This window comes from Microtus oregoni, unplaced genomic scaffold, assembly GCF_018167655.1.
Source record: "Microtus oregoni isolate MIOR12 unplaced genomic scaffold, Mior012 000065F_ref0000479, whole genome shotgun sequence".
NCBI classification, from domain to species: Eukaryota; Metazoa; Chordata; class Mammalia; order Rodentia; family Cricetidae; genus Microtus; species Microtus oregoni.
Genome location: NW_024543875.1, coordinates 18,826 through 38,790, shown reverse-complemented (window position 1 = coordinate 38,790; position 19,965 = coordinate 18,826). Strand labels below are relative to the sequence as shown.

The window sequence follows — 19,965 nt, the reverse complement described above, 5'->3', positions numbered from 1 at the left end:
CTTGCATGTTTATTTAGTAGTTTTATCTTAAGTAGAACATAAACACGTTTGCACAGAATTAAAGATTTTGAATCAATCATGATTCTATTCTAAATAGGTATCGATAGTCAATTAAAATGAAATTAAAATATTAGTTTTGAGGTATTCCCTAAGAGGTAAGCGATCTAGATTCATACGTTTTTTTATTTTGTTATAAAAAACTATCTTGTCTGAAACAGATTAGTAATTAGATTGCTTAAATAAATTCTTTGAATATTAAGGTTGAGCTTCATAGTGGTACAAGGTTTTAGTGTATTTTTTTTTCCTTTTTGTGTAGTTTTATGCACCCTGGTGTGGCCATTGTAAAAAACTGGAACCAATATGGAATGAAGTTGGACTTGAAATGAAAAGCATTGGTTCTCCAGTTAAAGTTGGAAAAATGGATGCTACTTCCTACTCTAGTAAGCTCATAGTTAATTATTCTGTTATTCTATTAATGGAAATATTTTAATTATAGCATTCAGGGTAAGTAGAGGGGATGCTTTATCATGGAAAGTTATCTTAATAAGTTAAGACTATATACTTAGAGTTAAACAAAATTACCATTAAAAATTCAATACACTGTATGTGCTAATCTTAAGCATAGCATAGATATGCAAGTCATTGTTTGCTTCTAGTTGAGTCTACATTGATAATCTTATAGGAGGCAACTACAGAAAAGTTGAATTTGTAAGTATAAGCTGAGGAAGCATAATATGGAAAAAACTAGGTACTACAAGATGGGTTGTATAAATGAAGATTAGAAAGTACTGAAAGTTGAAAATGAAATTAGTGAGTTGGTACAGAGAACTGAATGATGCTGAGACGAGTACATGGCACCTCATAGGCCAAATTTGCTCTGCTGCTTAGTTTTGTAAATAGAATTATTGAACTATTGCTACAGTCATTTGTGTATTGTTATCTAGACTATTTTCATGCTCCATTGTCAAAACTGAATTGTGACAGAACTACATATCCCCATAACCTAAAATGTTTGCTATCTACCATTTCAGAAAATCTTTACTAGCAAGTGTCTTAAGGAAAATAATAAAAGAAGAAATTAAGTTTATGGAAGTATGGGATGTCCTATCAATTTGGAAAGAGTATAGCTTCAGAGAAAATAATAGTGCTTTTGTTTGCTGTAGTGGGAATTCTTCTAAAGGCCCTAAACTTTGGCTTTATTGGTAAACATTTAGTTGTGTTATTTCTTTTACTGGCTGTTTTGAAGTTTGAATGATGTGGCATATGCTAAATCTTTCATATTCAATAAGATTGGTTTCCTTTTACTTCTGAAAGCAGAAGTATGCTGTGTGACAATATAGCACAATATAGTCTTACAAAAATGGGACAAGATCTTTCCCTGTCTAAAGACTGGCTTAGAACTTTCTCTGAAATCCTTAGACTCATATCAGTATTTCTTCTCAGTTTCCCAAGTAATAGGATTACAAATATGAATCAACATATCCTGCTACTTACTGTGCTTTTTTTCTTTTTTCGGGAAGCTAAGTATATGTTCTAGGTTGTACTTTACTTCAAGACAGACCCATGTTTTTTAATTTCAACTCTTATTCCCTACTTTGTGGCTTTAGGTAGGCTACTTAACCAAGTTTTAGTTATTGAATCTGTAAGGGACTAATAATCTTAAAGGTGGAGACAATTGTATAATGCTTCATACTTAAACCCCCTTGGTGCAATGGCTAGTACATACAGAAGGTACCATATTGTTAAGAGTTTCCCAGGTGAGAAAGTGTTATACATTTTATCATTTGTCAATTGGGAGAGATTACAATAGAGGGAAAGCAAATGACTTGATAAAAATGTTTTGGGCTGAAACTTATAAGATCAAAAAGAATAACAATACATACATGAAGATTATCTATATGAGGTTTCATATTCTGTGTAGGATGCTAGGAGCTCAGAATTGAGTGAAAACAGCAGAACTGTGAAAATATGGTAGTAAATGCTGGTAATATTTATGGTAGTAAATATATGGTAGTAAAATATGGTAGAAAAATGCTGATAGTCATTTGCAAGGCTGAAGTTACAGATGGAATAGATTGCCGTTGTAATCCTTAGTATACTTTGTTAAAAATGAGGCCGCTTGTTGGTTCCTGGTTGCTCAGTCCCAAAATAATCACACAGAAACTATATTATTTAAATCACTGCTTGGTCCATTAGCTCTAGCTTCTTATTGGCTAACTCTTACATCTTAATTTAACCCATTTCTAGTAATCTGTGTATTGCCATGTGGCTGTGGCTTACCAGGTAAAGTTCCCAGTGCTTATCTCCTTCAGGGGCTACATGGCTTCTCCCCGACTCTGCCTCCTTTATCCCAGCATTCAGTTTAGTTTTCCCAGCCTACCTAAATTCAGCCCTATCAGGCCGAGCCAGTTTCTTTATTCATTAACCAATAAAAGCAACACATAAACAGAAAGACCTCCCACACCAGTACTTGCTGAGCTGTATATCTCCACTATTGTATGGGAAAGCATATTGTTTAGTTTTTTGTTTATGTTCACAGTGTCAGCTAGCCTAAGTTTGCAATTTTTCAGATTACTGATGTTAATGAATCAGTGATCAAGAATGTAGTTGAGTTGTTAGAGCTGAAATTCCTAAATGAAACAAGAGGACTGACAGACCACTGTTGAGGAGAGGGAGGATGTTTGGGCTAGTATATTTGAATTAGTTTTTAACTGTATTAGAAGAAGGAGTTGTAGAGATGGCTCTGGTTGAGAATGCTTGCTACAGTTGCAGAGGACCTGGAATTTGTTCCCAGCACTCGTATGTGACTTACAACCATCCTGAACTCCAGCTTCAGAGACTCTGACAGCATCCTTCTATCCCTGAAAGCATTGTACACATATGGTACATGAAAGCATCCATGTTGTGATATATTGTGCACATTCATACGTGAAGGCAAAACACTTAAAAAAATAAAGTAAAACTAATAAATCTAAAAGGAAAATAATGTTAAAGAAGTTTTTACATTCAGTGATTACCAACTGTGACTAGTTACATCTTGATTATGTCCACAGCCATGCATATTTACTCATCACACATTTTCTATCTATTTATGAACTCACATTCCATTCTTTAGAGACTATTGAAAAGTTTCACTTGGCCAGGAAATACTTATAGCCTATTAGAGAGAGAAGGAGAAATAAATTATTAAGTGCAAAAAAGTCTGGAGAAATGGCAGATTCATTGATCACTTGAATCATTTAGTGGGAAATAGAATAGCTATATTAAGAAGTTACTGGGAAAACACATACATATATTTATACAATGCATTTAAACTGGAACTATCATAAAGATAAACTGTGGTGCCTCCGTGACATTTACATTAACTCAAAGCTTGCAGTATCTGATCCCTTGATATTTAAATTTTGTATTCATTAAGTGACTCTATTAAAGGAGTTCTGAGATTAGAAAAAAATAACCAAAATAAGGGCTAGAAATGTTCCTCAATGGTAAAGAACTTCCTTGGGATATATAAAGCCAAAAGGTTTAGTTATAGTTCAGGTAAAAAAAATGTTTAAGTTGAGGAACTATAAAGTAGAATATTTTGATATGTAGTTACATAGTTTGGGTTTGATTTCAGAGAGGACCATTCCAAACAGTCAAGTATAGAAAAATTGTCTAAGATTGTTTTGACAGTAGCTTACTCTCAGCTGTGTAATTGTGGCAGAAACAAATGCCATCAGGCTTAATAAAACAAATCCCAATGGATAGGACTTTTGAACAGGAATTTTAAAATAGTGCGGTTTATTTTTCTGTGTTGAAATTGCACCAAATATTTTTGATGCCATTTTAATTAATAATTAGTCAACCAAATTTTATAAAATCTGCACAGAGATCCTTTCTTCCAGGGATGAATACTAAGAATATTTTTCATTTGGAAGTTAAATCATATAGTTTCCCCTATCATAGTGAGTTTATTTCTATTCTGGAGCACCTAAAACTCTGCTTACTCTCTGCTTACTATATAGCCTTGTTATACGGTCAGGGTCCTCTGCATCACTTGCATGAGTAAGCTTTCATTGGTATTTGACCAGCACCATTCCAATTTTTTGTTCTTGTTAAAGGATTAGTTTTGAAAATTTTCTCTCTAGATCACAAATTCTTTTTAATCTGTGACTGTAATTGATGGTTTTTCAAACTTGTATTATTGACATTTTAGACCAGCTATTTCTGTTTTTTTTTTTTTTTTTTTTGGTTTGGTTTTGTTGTTGTTGTTTGTGCTATACAAGTTGTTTTCCATGTATTTTTTAAATTTTTAGCAGCACCATATCTCTGACTTCTAGATTAAAGAAAGGTTCGTACACATTCCGGTTCTTCCTCCTATGCCCATATGTAAATTAAAAGCTTTACTTTCCTAAGAGTCATTATTTGTGCCCTTTTCATGTTGGTCATATGGTGACAGGAAGTATGAAAAAATAGTATTTTTTTTTAGCTAACTCTACCTCCCTTTTCAGTTCATAGATATTAACATAAGGTAAATAAACAAAGTGAAAAAAATAATCTCACATGTCAAAATTAGGGGCCAAGTTAGGCCCAGAATCTTCTATGAAGGGATTAATAACAAGTTTGTATGTGAATCATTTTTCTTTAATGTTAGAAGAAAAACAAGTCTATCAGACTGAGTTTCTATTTAACTCTTGCCTCCTAATTGATATTTTCACTCAAACAATATTCCAAGTGTTCAAAAGTTATGTTTTATCTGAGATTGGACAAGTTTTTCCTCACACAGAATTATTCTGAGCTACATTTAAAGGATTTTAAAGCCAGTTACAATATTCCACCTCAGTATATATTAGCATGTATACTGTGATGTGCAATTAGATATCACTTAGTAATGAGTTCAAGATCAGGGGTCAGGAACTAGATCTTCAGTTGTGGAGTTCTGTGTGCTAGACTGTGTGCTAGAAATTTTCCTATGTTTGTCTTCATTTAAAAATTCTTCTGCACACTTCATTTCATGAGTCTTTAGAATTTTAATTTGTGTGTGTGTGTGTGTGTGTGTGTGTGTGTGTGTGTGTGTTTATGGGAAGTATAGATCATGAAACTAGGAGAGGGACCATGAGAGGGAAAGAAGATAAGAGAAGAGGGAGAAGGGCAAAGAGTAATCATTGTTTATTTCTGATTAATTATGCATGCACACGTCATCCACACACAGAGAGAGACATTCATACATAGCACAGACAGAGACAGACACATTCACACACACAGAGACTTACCTGGGACTCGAACCTCGGGCACTGCAGGCGGCGCTCCAAACCTCTGAGCCAGCTCTCCATAGTAATCATTGTTTTGATAGTCACTTTTTATCTTTTCAAAGTATTTTCTGAAGTTCATATGTGAGATTATTAACTAATTACAATAAATTTTCATGGTTTTTTTCTAAGATTTTAATACTTAAAAACATTCACTTGGGTTTATGTGAATGCACTTTTTTTTTTTTTTGAGTAAAATGCTCATGTTACCTAGTTTTCTCTGTTTAAAAAGAACTTAGAAATATTTATTCTTTTCCTTATCAAGGCATTGCTTCAGAATTTGGAGTTCGAGGTTATCCAACAATTAAGCTGTAAGTTGAGTGTTGTATATTTATGTGTATATTTTAAATAGTTTACTCTTTTTACAATTTATTTATTCTAGTACTTTCTTTGGAGGTTGTAGGTTTGTGTTTTTAAACCAAGTGTGTGATCAAAGGTGAGAGGCTCTATATGTGTGTGAGGTGTACAGCTAAGTGAGTAACTGTATTCTGAGTGCTTGCTGTATATTATACATTTACAGAACGAGGTATACATTCATAAATTATGAAAGGTCTCCTGAAGGACCACATTATATATTCTGCTTTGCATCCGCTAATCACATGAAACAGATTTCATTCTTGTATATTTAAAGAGACTTACTTCATCAGAGAAAAAAGAAATCAAGAAAAGGAAAATTGATAGATGTTAATTTTAATAGATGAGTATTTATCAAGTCTCGTAGAGAATTTAAGCTGAAAAAATGATATGGTGATTCTAAAGGGAATTATTTTATAATGATTTTGCTACATTTTGCTATTTTCATTGACCTTATTTTGGCATTATGAGTAGCTAAGCTTTCTTTTCAAAGTTATATTTATAAGTAAGCTAGCTTCTTCCAATACTTTAAAACCTCAGATTTTACAAGTTTAAGTAAGTATATTATTCTGGGGTTTTTTATTGATATTTTTCCTTTGTTTTTGAAAATGTTACAGTGTGTGTTAATGATCCTTTCTCTGTTATTAGGAGTTCTGTTTTGCTCATTAGTTGTTTTTTTCCTGTACAGTTGATTAGATATAAATTTATTTATTAACAGATTTTTTGGAAGATAATCTATGTTTTAGGAAAGCCATTTTTATGTCTGATTTATGATGAATATTGGAGAATTTATCAAGTAATTTGTATTATACTGGTGAAAATGAGCTTTGCTACCACTCTAGTTCCTAGTCCTTTTTTTTACCGCTTGATCGAGAGTCTAATTAAAACTACTCTGACTTAAGCCCTTTACTGTAAATGTGCAAATTACTCACTTTTTTCAGACAGTGCATACTAAAATTCAATACCACAGAGTAAAATGTATTCCTCTTGTGTGAGTGAAGTATATTCGTATGCATCTTAAGGTGCTGTTTATCAGAAGACAGTTGCATACTGTTTTACACAAGTGTGCTTCTTGTAAAGTTTCCCCTTATTTGGCATTTTGTGCATTTTAAGTTTATATTTCAGTAAATTATGATTGAAATTAAAAATGAAGAAAGTTAATTTCCAATTTTTATTTTTAAGATTGAAGGGGGACTTGGCATATAATTACAGAGGACCACGGACTAAAGATGATATAATTGAGTTTGCTCACAGAGTGTCTGGGTAAGTTGAAAAACCTTTAATATTTGAAAGAAAATATATTTTAGTAGACCACATCGGAATACATATTTTAGGTATAAAATGTGTTGTATACATGTATGAAACAACCTAAGGTTTTATAGCATATGCAGTGAAATTCTGTAAAGATGTATCATATTTTGTAATATATGTTAATTTTGTGTTTAAGGCCATTTTATGTTTAAAAGAATCGTTTTTTCCTCCAGTGAATTTAATACATTTTCTAATTTTTTATTATAACAGTCTTTTTTATTTATAAAAGACATCCTAAGCTAACCCCGACACCACCCTCAAGGGATGCTTGAAGTTGTGCCTAGTACCAGACCATATGGAACGTGCTCTATTTCTTTCTCTCAAAATATCTTGTAAAGAAGCACTTGAATTCCTTTCTTTAGTATCTGTATTTCCAGTATCACTAACTTCTGTACTTTGGGTCCTTCGTTAAACAAAGTAAGAATTACTTACACTTAACTCGTGCAGTTCCTTCATAAGTCAGTCTGGTGACTCAAAAGGCTGTAAAATTGCTAGTGGGCAGGTCTTGTATACACCATACATACACTGATCAAAGAGATGATTCACTGGCTTTCTATCTATGTACCTTTGAGGGAAAATAGTATAGAGTAGGGTTTCATAATACTCAGAGCAGTGCACAATTTAATTTATGGACTGTTTCCTGTGAAAGCTTGTATTTAGTACTATCAGACCATAGTTGCTAAGGGTAATTGGAAACATGGGAAATGAAATTGGGAGGATTACTCTAACAATTTTTTGAATCTTAACTTTTAAATATATTTTTCTTATGTAGTAATGCCTTATATCAACTTTTATTTCTTTTTCTCTAATTTCAGAATCTTAAGAGAAGCCCAGAATGTTCTTATTCTGATAGTCTTGGAATTCTATCCCTAGTTTGTGGTTCTGAAAATATTTTTTAGATTCACCTAAATTAATTTTTTTACCATCACATTTTTTATGCCATCTGCAAAGTGATCTGACAGTATGTGTTTATCAGATGATATAGTTAGAACCCAGTGAGCCATTTGCATTGAATGACAAATATTTGACCTATTGCTGATCAGGAAGTAGATCCTTTCACAAGCAATTCTTACTAATTTAAATGTGATTCTTTAAAAAAAAAAAACAGTCTATATCTTGCTAAGGTATAGAGAATATCAGTGTTTATAATTATATTTATGTGTTTCTCTTTTGAAGAACATTTGTCAAGATTAATCTGTATTGCCTGTAAAGTTCTAGGCACTTTCATTTTAGCTTGGCAAGATAAATTATAAATAGCTTTAAGTTAAAACATGATAGTTTGTTGTATAAAATGATGCCTCAAAATATCTGTATAAATGCACAGAACTAAGAATAATTTATGTTAAAGTTTGTGATGCTTATATGTGTAATTTCCATTGTATTTTCTCGTTCTGATTGCATATTTCTCTTCGTTTACTTTGTGAATAAATTTTGAAATGGTTTTGTTGGAGATGAGTACTAGTAAGATGCACTTAACCCCCATGACTTCAGGTAGCTTTATGTTTTGCAGTTATGTTAATTTTTCTTTAACTCTAAAAAGGAATGCTCCTGATGTGAGGGTGCCTCTGGAGTAGGGGAGATTTCGTGACTCAGTTTTAATGTTGCATCACTTACTGGTTAATTATGAAGGATTGAAGCAGAAGCTAGGGAGAGTTATGCAATGACCTTAAGAGCTGTGTGTTTGGAAAGTGTTTGCCTTTGCAAAATAGGTTCTGTTCATTTTGTAAATTTTGAGTACTGAAAGTATGATAATCTATACCATATTTAAAAGAAAAAAGCATTTACTCATTTCTTAACTGTATTTGATAAGTGATATGTTTTATAATACTCTTTAGTATTGATGTATTCCTTTTTTTAAATGTCTTTGATAAATTCCATAGAAATATTTTCTCTTTGTACTATTGTATAACTATTGCTACATTTTATTTTTCTGAAAATAACTAATAATGATATAAATTGAAAGCTTGGGTCTTTGACCTCCATAGGGTACTTAAGAAGTATATAACATTTAGATTGAATCATATTATATAAATTTTAATTCTTTTTATTTTGTTTTATTTTTTGAGACAAGGTTTCTCTGTGTAACTTTGGAGCCTGTCTTAAAACTCTCTCTCTCTCTCTCTCTCTCTCTCTCTCTCTCTGGAGATCAGATTGGCCTTGAACTCACATAGATCCACCTACCTCTGCCTCCCAAATTCTGGGATTAAAGGCTTGCACTACCACCACCTGGCTAATTTTAGCTCTTGTTGACTCCTGGGATACTGTTTCATAATCTGTTTCTTTAAAATATGCTTTTGAAAAGGAAAATTTTTTCAGGTGAATTGTCTTGCTTTTAGTCAAGATCTGTAAATGAATACTCATTCTGTCTTACTAATCAGAAATATTATTGATGTTTTTCTAAAGAAATATATTTGAAACTGCCAGATTTAATTCTGGGTACTACATAAAGCATGACTATGTATTACACAAGCACCATAGACTGAAATTTTACTTGAGTAGATTTGAGATATACTTAAGTGCAGATAAAACATTGCTAGCACTATAAACATTATCAGCTATCACATAATTGGAATGAATTGTGCACTGTCTTGAGTTCGTACCCATTTGTTTTCTTTTCAAATAGAGCTCTGATTCGGCCACTTCCAAGTCAACAAATGTTCGACCATGTACAGAAGAGGCATCGAGTATTTTTTGTTTATATTGGTGGAGAATCACCCTTGAAAGTATGAAGTTATCTTTTTTTCCAAATAAGCATACATATTGTAATTCTTTTTACTGTACAGTTATGATTTTATGAAAACTTGAAAGCAAAATATTTTAGCTTATCTAAATATTTTTCACAATGAAAATACTTTCTTTAATCCCCCTTACTAAATTTGCCATTATGAAATTGAGGTAAGTGAAAAATTTGAGAAAATATTCCCTGCCATAGTAATTTTTATGTAACTAACTTCATTATTTAATTTTAACATTTTTAAACACTTTAAGTGAAAGACTGGAAACTGCAGTGAAATGGTAACTTTGTAAAACAAAACACTGTGCCTAAGTTTCCTTAATGTATATGTGTTTCTGCATACCTTGCGTACTATGATCACCATCATCATTATCCATCATTGTTAATCTGTTAATAACCTGAATCTACTTTGTGTTATAATTTATCAGTTCTCTTTGACGGGGAGGGTAGGAGCACTTAATTGCTGTGATTGTTTGTGGTCATAACAGTGTATTTTGTTTGGTTATATTTTCCCCTTTCACTGAAAGGTGACATGGTAAAAACTTCTTATACTGCTTATAAATAGCTTTGATTGTTAAATGAGAACCAAATTTTAATTTTTGATATTCAAGATATCTTTTTTCTGTTTGTATTATCATAGGAGAAATACATAGATGCTGCATCAGAATTAATTGTATATACATACTTCTTTTCTGCCTCAGAAGATGTGGTTCCTGAGGTAATATTTAATATCTGGTTTAATGACAAAAAATTACTCATAAGAATTAATATTTGATTTTATGTATCTGAGAAAGTTTTACTTTTGGTGTCAGATTATTTATAATTCATGAGCCAGTACATCCACAATCATGGCATATAAAGACTGTCGTGTTTAGTAACTTTTTTCTCTATGAAATAACTGGTGAGCAGTGATATACATCAAACTCCAAAGATGCTTGTAAGTATGCTGCAAATACAGTCTTCTCTTGGCCTTTCAAACACTATAGTAAATAAATATTACAGAAACAAATTTTCATTGATACTACCAAAGTAAATAGGTAGTTTGAGAGTTGGAATAGGTAAGGATGGACAACTTTTCTGCATTTCTTTGTCCAAAAACTAAAGGCAGGAAGAAAAGAAGAGAGGGAGGTCTCTGAGTAGAAAATATTTGAACTGAAAACTGCCTGATGTGAAAGAGCCTCACACAGGTATGAACAGAATATATCAGAAACAAGAACATGCCTTGCCTATCTGAGGAACAGTGCAGTAGCCAGTACTGTGAGAAGGGAATAGAAGCAAGCAGAAAACAGATCCTGTCTTGGGCAGCATAGTGTGTATAATGAAGTTGAACTTCATTTGAAAATACCAAGATCACAGTGAATTGAACAAGTGTGAAAGTAGGTCCAGAGATCAGTTGACCTTTGAGCTTGAGAGTCAATAAGAAAGCAGGGGAATATGAAATAATTTAAGAATGTTCACCTGATACAGTGCTTCTCAAACTTCCTAATGCTGCAACTCTCATGTTATAGTAACACCCAACCATAAAATTATTTTCATTGCTACTTCATAACTAATTTTACTACTGTTATGAATTGTAATGTATATATCAGAAATGCAGAATATCTGATATGCTACCCCTGTTAAAGGGTAGTTCGACCACAAAGGGGTTTCAACCTATAGGCTGAAAACCACTGGTCTAGTACATATCTCGATTCTTATATTATAATAGGAATTCTGGAATCATTTGAGTTTGTTGAAGAACCTCTATTTTTTTTCAATCTAAATCCATTCCAGTTTTCCTAGTTAGTTTTAAGACATGTTGTTTTTCAGAGCAGATCATGTTCATATCCTTAATTTGAGATTTCTCCTTTGTAGCTCTAAGTATTGATGTTTATATTTTACAGTGAGACCCTCCCATTTTGGTATTCAGGCATACGATTTTTAGCAAACACAACTAGTTGTATAACCACTACATCTTTGAAGATGTAGAATTAGCTGGGCAGGATATTGTACACCTGAAGATAGAAGCAGCAGCTCAAGGCCAACCTGGGCTACGTTAAACTTTGTATTTAAAAAACAAAGAAACAAAAAACTAAAAATATAGAGAACAGACCGACTACCCCATGCAATGTGTTAGTGAACGTCAAGGAATGTAGGAGACAGATGAATATGGAGCTGGATTATCTGCAACAAGTTCTTCAGGAAGGACTGCTTTGTTGCTTTGTAAGGGAATATTGCTTTGTGTTGAAAATAGAACATTTATATCATTTTTGTGGATGAGTTGCCAAGAGCAAATGGATCTAGTCATGTTTAAGAGCTTTTTCACTACTTAAGGTGGTTCTTTTCATGATGTTTAAATCTTAGTCATAATGTTTCAAGACCCTTTATTATATGGCCTCTGTGCTCAGATGAACCTGGATCCTTTTATTTGTTGTTATTTTTATATTTCATGTGTTCATGGGCAATTGCTTAGCCAAATTATTTGTCTTCTGATAGTCATAATTTTACCTTAAATAAATGCAAAATAGAAAATGTACCTTTAGGTGAAATATTATGAATGACAATTGTGTTTCAAAAGCACTTTGTAGAGTTCTTCTTTCCTAATGTCATTCATAATTCTCATAAGCTTTGTGATTCTAGAATGCTATCATGCTATCCACACACTTTGTGTTTCTAGAATGAGGCAGTCAACTCCCTATATAAAGTGGCTGCATATCACACACATAGCTGGTGAGTGGTGGGAATGGCATCCTTAGGTAGGCGACTGAAGTGTTGGTCCTCCTGTTCTGTGCTCCAGAACCCTCCATCTTTTCCAAACCAGGATGCTGTGTTCTTTTTTAAACTCTTTATGAGTAGTCTGATTTTTCTCACATTTCTGGGATGTACCTGAAAACATTCAGACAGAAAAATTGGCTGAATTTAAGATTATACTCTTTTTAGTCTTTTGTTGTTGTATATATGTTTCCTTATTCTTTTCTTTCCTAGTGCTTTTGAAATTGTAGGTACTAATTGGATTGTTAGTGTTGATACTTAAACTTCTGATATTTTTCTGCAGTATGTGACACTGAAAGAGATGCCTGCTGTGCTTGTTTTCAAAGATAACACTTACTTTGTTTATGATGGTAAGTCCCAGAGCTTTAACTCGTATAAAGCCTTTCATAATTGCAACATTGTTACAAAGGAGGTGTTTATAAAAGATTTTATGTGCTGCCAGTATCACAGTTCCCAATGGTAGAATGATCTTTTTAACCCTTCAATAGTTTTTACGTTAGTGCACTTTCATCCTTAGTTTCTTTCAGTGATTTTGTATGTGTGTGCGCATGCGTGCATGCGTGCGTGGGGGGGTATGTGTGTGTGAAATTATTTGCCAGTTTAAGAATAATATGTATGCAATTTCTATGTATTAAAATTTTCAGACTTGATTTTTAGGAGGGTAATTAACATTTCACCACACAGAGATAAAATAAAACATCCTCAGAAAAATAGAACCCTATACCGTCTTTAAGTATTTCTCCCCCTCTGTCTGAAAACACTTCCTTAAAGTGAATACCTAATTTCAGCTAAATTTTATTTTGATACCACCCATGCATCATAAAAAGAATGTTATAATACAACCCTAATACTCACAGTAATATTAAATGGTTAACTGGACCTTGCTGCATTTGCTTTAGTTTTGTTGTTTCTCTTTTGAAGCATTTCAAAGCAAATCCTAAAGGCATTTTGTTACTGTTTCATTTTTCTTTTTTTTATTATTAAAAAAATGTGGGCCATATATTTAGGTAACCACTTGGTTATTGGACCACTAAAGACAAAGTTTTTTCTTTGTTTCAATGTTACTTTGATAATTGTGCAGAAAAAAAAACTAAGCATCTCTTTTTTTTTTTTTTGCTGGGTTTAATTGAACTAACTTTAATTTCTTGATATACAATCATCATTACTGTATATGCTGTTAGTATATAAGAGGTATACAGTGTTAACCTACTTAATGAAGGTCCTACATCACTAGAACATTAAATAAAGAGATTTATACAATGAAACAGAAAGTAGTTCATAGGCTCATTCATTCAGGGGTTAGTTATTTAATGTTTACAGTTATCACCAAACAGTCAAATGTTTGCTGTCAAAGGAACTTGAGAGGAATTATTCATACATAAAAATGAGAGAAAAGACATAACCCATATCTGTGTCTTTACCTTCCTTCTTTTTGATGACAGACAGCTACTAGAGGTGCTCACTATTGTTACTATTTTATGTATTTTTAAAGTAGAATATTTTCTTTTTTCTCCCAAGTTAAAATGCTTATTAACAGTATCTAAATTCAACCTTCTCATTTCATTACTCTAGTCCTGCTAAGAGGTCCTTAACACAGATACCTTCCTTTTTTACTTTCTTAGAAATTTAAAAAAAAAGTTATATCTGTTTATATATTACATATTCTTTGTACCTGCCTAAGAAAGTTCCCTTCCTTTTGTCTTGCTTCCTGCTTCAGATGTCTTTTGTGCTTGAGATAGAAGTAGTAGGTGCAGTTTCTGCAGGTGTTGTACATGTCCAGCTTTGTTGCTATTTCACAGACAGTATTTTGAAGTCTTCAAGTGGACAATAGGTTCCATAATGCCTCAGATGTTTACTCTGCTGCTGATTATTTGTGAATCTGGAAGCATTAGGATGCTTCAGGGACAGTTTATCTGAAGAGTTTTAAGTTTATCATATGCAGTCTTTAGCAAATTTGCTCTGGACATGGAATTAAGATTCTTGCCCAGTAATCACTTTGTAGTTTTAGGTTTGTTGCAAGGGAGAGGCTGCTTGTTCATCCCAGCCATCTGGCTAGGTTAGCCCTGAAATAACCACACAGAAATTGTATCAATTAAATTGCTTGCTTGGCCCATTAGTTTTATCTCTTATTTGCTAACTCTCACATCTTGATTTAACCCATTTCTATTAATATGTATATCGCCACATATACATAAAGCAGTGGCTTACTGTGAAAGATTCTAACCAGCGTCCATCTCAGGCGGAGGATCCATGGCTTCTCCCTGACTCTGCCTCTTCCTCCCAGAATTCAGTTCCGTCTTCTCCGCCTACCTAATTTCTGCCCCTATCAGGCCAAGGTAGTTTCTTTATCCATTAACCAATACAAGCAACAGATAGAAAGACGGACCTCCTGTTTAAACAGAAAAAAAGGAAGATGGGCAGCTGGGATGAACAAGCAGGCCCCTCCCTACAACATAGGTACAATTTTCTAACTTCTAAATTCAGCTCCACAAATACTTTTAATTTGACATTTATTCTGTAGGTTTGATTGTTTAAAAATAGTTTACTTGAGCTGGGCAGTGGTGGCGCACATCTTTAATCCCAGCACTCCGGAGGCAGAGGCAGGTGGATCTCTGTGAGTTCGAGACCAGCCTGGTCTACAAGAGCTAGTTCCAGGACAGGCTCCAAAACCACAGAGAAACCCTGTCTCGAAAAAACCAAAAAACAACAACAACAACAACAACAAAAAAAAAACATTTACTTGGCTATATAATTAGCTATATAAGAGACAGGAAAAGCACACCTTTCAGTCAGTGGGTATAATATAGTCAAAGCAAAGATAGGCGTTTAAAGACCCATACTTTTAATGGTTTTTTCATGTCATTATCAGGTTTCCAAAAGTATTTCAGAACTCTATTTTTTTTTTCCAAGACAGGGTTTCTCTGTAGCTTTAGAGCCTGTCCTGGAACTAAATCCAATAAGGATGTACATTTCCCCCTAAATACTATATTTCCTGTCAGTCTAGGAAAGGAAGTACTTGATGTTGAAATAAAGCTCACGAACTATGTTTTATGTTTTTGTTGAAGTTGTATATATGAGAAAGAATTATAAACTAAGATAAAATCTAATAAACAGTACAGATTACCTGCAATCATAGGAACCAGGTAAAACCTTTACCAGGCTGTCATTTTAGGAGCATATGTTTTCTTTGATCAGTCTGTAACTGTCTTTCCAACTTCATTTTTAAATGAATATTGAGATTATAATAACTGCATTTAACTTATGTAACTTACTTTTAAATTTATAAATGGAATTTTCAGCTTTTTACAGAATATATTCAGTTTTGTTTTAGGGGATTTTAATTATTTCTCTTATTTGAATTCTTTGTTAATTTTAGTTGGTGCTGTAGTAAATAATTGCATTGTTCATTAATCCTTTCCTACATCTGATTAATAGAATAAACTACCTTAGAACCATCTTAAGATTTTAAAATAATAATACTGTATTAAATACTTTATTCACATTGCCAGATTGAGATAGTACAGCTATCTTGTACTCCAGTATATTTCATTTGCTTTGTTTTCAAGAGTATGAAGATGGTGATCTGTCCTCATGGATCAGCAGGGAGAGGTTTCAGAACTACCTTACTATGGATGGTTTCCTTTTGTATGAACTTGGAGACACAGGTAACAAGCATATAGCCATTCCTTTTTCATTACAGAATTTTTCTTTGATTGAATACTTAATTACTGGTTCTTTTAAAGCTGCATTTCCTAACTAAAGTAGACTTATGTTTACTAGGTCTGCTTTTTAAGAATTGAAACTTAGATATCCATACCACATTTATAAATATATGTTCTTAAATGTACTTTCATATGAGGATCAGTTTATTCTCTTTTCTTTTCTTTTTGGTTTTTCAAGACACAGTTTCTCTGTAGCTTTGGAACCTGTCCTAGAACTCACTATGTAGACTAGGGTGGCCTAGAACACATAGAGATCCTCCTGTCTCTGCTTCCTGAGTGCTGGAATTAAAAGCATGTGCTACCACTGCCCTGCTGAGGGTTTTTCTAACACCTAATGGTGATGATCAAAACAAGGAGCATGGATGTTTAGTAATGAGGGGGGAAAAAACAAAACAAAACATGAAGCTTTGCATTAAAATGAAGCTTTACCAGCACTCGGGAGGCAGAGGCCTCTGTGAATTCTAGGCCAGTTTGGTCTACGAGAGCTAGTTCCAGGACAGGTTCCAAAACTACAGAGAAACTCTTTTTTGAAGAAGAAAAAAACAGAAGAAGAAGCTTTCTTACAATTTTCTAAAGTCTGCTTTTACTTGTGAGTAGGAATCAGTCATATTGTTTATTTCTTAAGGTCATAATAGAAAATTACAAATAAAGCAAGGAAATAAATAGAAGTTAACTACACATAAATAGAAAGTTCAGAACTTACAGGACACCTGCATTTTTAGGAGAAAGTGTTGTGCATACTTAGACTAATTTTAAGTGGAATATCTATTTGTTGGTACCACATGTGTTTCTTCTCACAATTTCATGGTCATGGGTTGGAAGTGCAGCTATAGAGAAGAGACATTTGAAAATTAAATTAACACAGAATAAAAACTAAATATGAAATATTTCAAGAAATGAAATAATCCTTATAGACTGATGTTTTCAACAAAAAGTTAACAGTGAGTTGAGATTGTATTGCTTAAAGATGTATTATGCTGGGCAAGATTAGAAAAAGCAGCAAAATAATGTAGAATTATGTGCTTTGTTTTGTTTTATACTTAATCTTACATTTGTGTTCCTGCCCTTGTCAAATAATACTCCAGTATATTTAGGTATAAACATTCATTTAACTTCCCTTATAACTCTGAAAAACTATTGTTTTCCTAAAATGAATGGGAGTTTCTTGAAGCTAAGGTATTTAGCTAGTAAACAGTGGTACCTTATTTTTGTTCTCCCAGTGCTTGGTGTAGTGCTAAGAACATAACACTTCAACTCAACCAGCACCACCAGAGCACCACTGTTCTACCCTTCTGAATATATCAGTATGCATATAATGTATGTTTTACTTATACTTCAGGATCTGTAGTTTATCACTCAGTTTGATGCTATGTACCATTTCTGGTAAATGGTGATCCATTGTACTAGAGCAAGTGGCCATGTAAAAAGCATTTCCTTCGTGTTATAAACTATTGCATCTTTAGCACCAACAATTTTTCTTTTTTTTTTCATTTTTTTTTTTGTTTTTTTTGGTTTTTCAAGATGGTTTCTCTGTGTAACAGCTCTGCCTTTCCTAGAACTAGTTCTTGTAGACCAGAGTGGCTTTAAACCTACAAAGATCTGCCTACCTCTTCCTCCTGAGTGCCGGGATTAAAAGCATGCACTACCACCACCTGGCTTATTTTTACTAATTTTTTTAAATCAATATCTTCTTTATGGTATAGCTTTTGACAAAATACTGTGCCAGTCTGTGTGTTGCATAACACATTTTAATAGAGAAATTACTACAAATTTATTATGATTTACTTCGTAGAGGAAATTTATCATTTGCAGTTGACTAATCTATTGGTCCAGGCTACAAACACTATATAATAATATGGTGGCTTAACTTTTTGTAACATGTAAAGGATGATTGGAATTAAAATCTAGAAACATATTCTGATAGTTCTCAGTTACAACAGAAGTAATATTTGACAAGAATGTGAATGTGTTATGTCATTCTCAATTCCAGGAGATGAAAGATATTATTTTTAATTTTAGGAAAGCTTGTGGCCATTGCAGTTATTGATGAGAAAAACACATCACTTGAACATACCAGGTATAGTTGCTTTGAAACAGATTTAACCTTCAAATGTCATTCATGTCTTGCTTTGCCTGTAATCATTTAGATAAAATTACAGATATTATAATGGAATAATTAAACTTTTTAAACTGGGAGGTAAAATATTTATATATTTGTTCTCTTATAGATTAAAGTCAGTTGTTCAGGAAGTTGCTAGAGACTTCAGAGACCACTTCCACAGGTATGTGCATGTGTTCTGAAAGTTGTCTTTGTTAGAAATGTTGTCTTTGTGTAACTTGGTGTCACAGTAAAATAAATCTAAAACAGTAAGATAAATTGAGTAACCATAATCTCTGAAATTTAAATCTGAAATCTGAGATGCTCTGAGGTCTACATACATGAGCTTTGATATGACATTAAATAGAAAATTTTACAGCTACCTTCACATGGTATGATCAGAACACAGAGTCACCTTTAAAGGATTGTATGAAACTCCTTCAGGATACATGTATAAGGTATATATAGGAGAAAAAATTAATTCTGTAATTAACATTTTGGTCCCTGCCCTAGGGAGCTCATTGTTTATGTGCAAATGTTCCAAACCATGAAAGCTTTCAGAAATGTGAAGCACTTCTAGCCCCAAGCTTTCCAGAAAAGAGAGTTCATCTCACACTTAGAAAGGTGAATCAAGAATTGCAGTAAATGACTAGGAGCTTCAGATCAACATGAGGATAAATCTATTGTCACGGCCACCCTCGGCCCGCAAGGATGACGCGACCACCGGAGCTCTTCTTGCTTTTTCAGGACTTTATTCACACCAATTCATCTCCTTCTCCTTCTCTTTCTCTTTCTCTCCTCTCTCCTCTCTCTTTGACCTCTCTCTCTCTGGGCAAACCTCTCTCATTCCCTCTCTCTCTCTCTGGGCAAACCTCTCTCTTTCCTTCTTCTCTCCCCTTTCTTTCTCCTCCGGGCAAACCTCTCCCAGCCCTTAAGTAGGCATGGGCTGCCAATCCCGGATTGCTAGGTGGGCACTGCCCATAGGCCCACGCATATGCAGGCAGCTAATGATCATTGCGTGATCATAGCATAGGTCAGACTTTAGCCATAGGAGTTGATTATACATCTCCATCAGTTGTGATTCCACGCAGCTCGCTACAATCTATGTCACATCTTACAAGTTAGAGAAGCTGTTCCCAGTCATTTATAATTAATTCCATTTCTGCTTCCTGTGAGTGTTTGACATGTGTTTTATGGAAGGAAAATATGCCCATAGACTTGAAAATATGAAACAAATCAAATGAGCAGTCACATGCCAGGTAGATGATTAAAACAAATATTCAAATTAACGAAATGTAAAAATTTACTTAGAAATGAGAAATTTTTCTGTGTTCCAGATTTTTGTGTTTCTTGCTGTCTCTAGTAACAGAAATAGATACTTGTATGATTCATTATTTTCTTCATATTTCAAACCTACTGAAAGTTCATTGTGTAGTTCTAATGGTACATGGGACCTCATCTGAGTGATCCTATTTCATGGTAAATCAGCTTTCCTTAACTACATTTTACTGAGAGCACATTTTCTTTCCCTGCCTTTTAAACATGCATGAGATGAAATATCTTAAGAGTTTGTTGCTACTGCTCATGTACTTATCAAACCACAGTAACATAAACTTTATGTACATATCATAGGGATTTCCCTGTTCAGTATTTAAAGTTTATATGTTTACCAAATTCTTATTGTGTTGTGTACCTTTTTTTTAA

At 33.3% G+C, this 19,965-nt stretch overlaps 1 protein-coding gene across 4 annotated transcripts in view; it reads left to right on the top strand.

The window, feature by feature from the left end:
* Positions 1-19,965, top strand: part of Tmx3 (thioredoxin related transmembrane protein 3) — a 37,116-nt gene that overhangs the window by 5,500 nt on the left and 11,651 nt on the right. For 3 of the 4 annotated variants that reach the window (XM_041640846.1, XM_041640845.1, XM_041640844.1), the window contains exons 4-12: positions 317-440; positions 5,557-5,602; positions 6,828-6,908; positions 9,580-9,679; positions 10,331-10,408; positions 12,725-12,791; positions 16,008-16,106; positions 18,183-18,240; positions 18,392-18,445. In XM_041640846.1, the coding sequence (XP_041496780.1) occupies positions 317-440; positions 5,557-5,602; positions 6,828-6,908; positions 9,580-9,679; positions 10,331-10,408; positions 12,725-12,791; positions 16,008-16,106; positions 18,183-18,240; positions 18,392-18,445 (707 nt within the window). Of the gene's footprint in view, positions 1-316; positions 441-5,556; positions 5,603-6,827; positions 6,909-9,579; positions 9,680-10,330; positions 10,409-12,724; positions 12,792-16,007; positions 16,107-18,182; positions 18,241-18,391; positions 18,446-19,965 lie in introns of those variants that run through there. The other variant, XM_041640847.1, reaches the window with a different exon arrangement.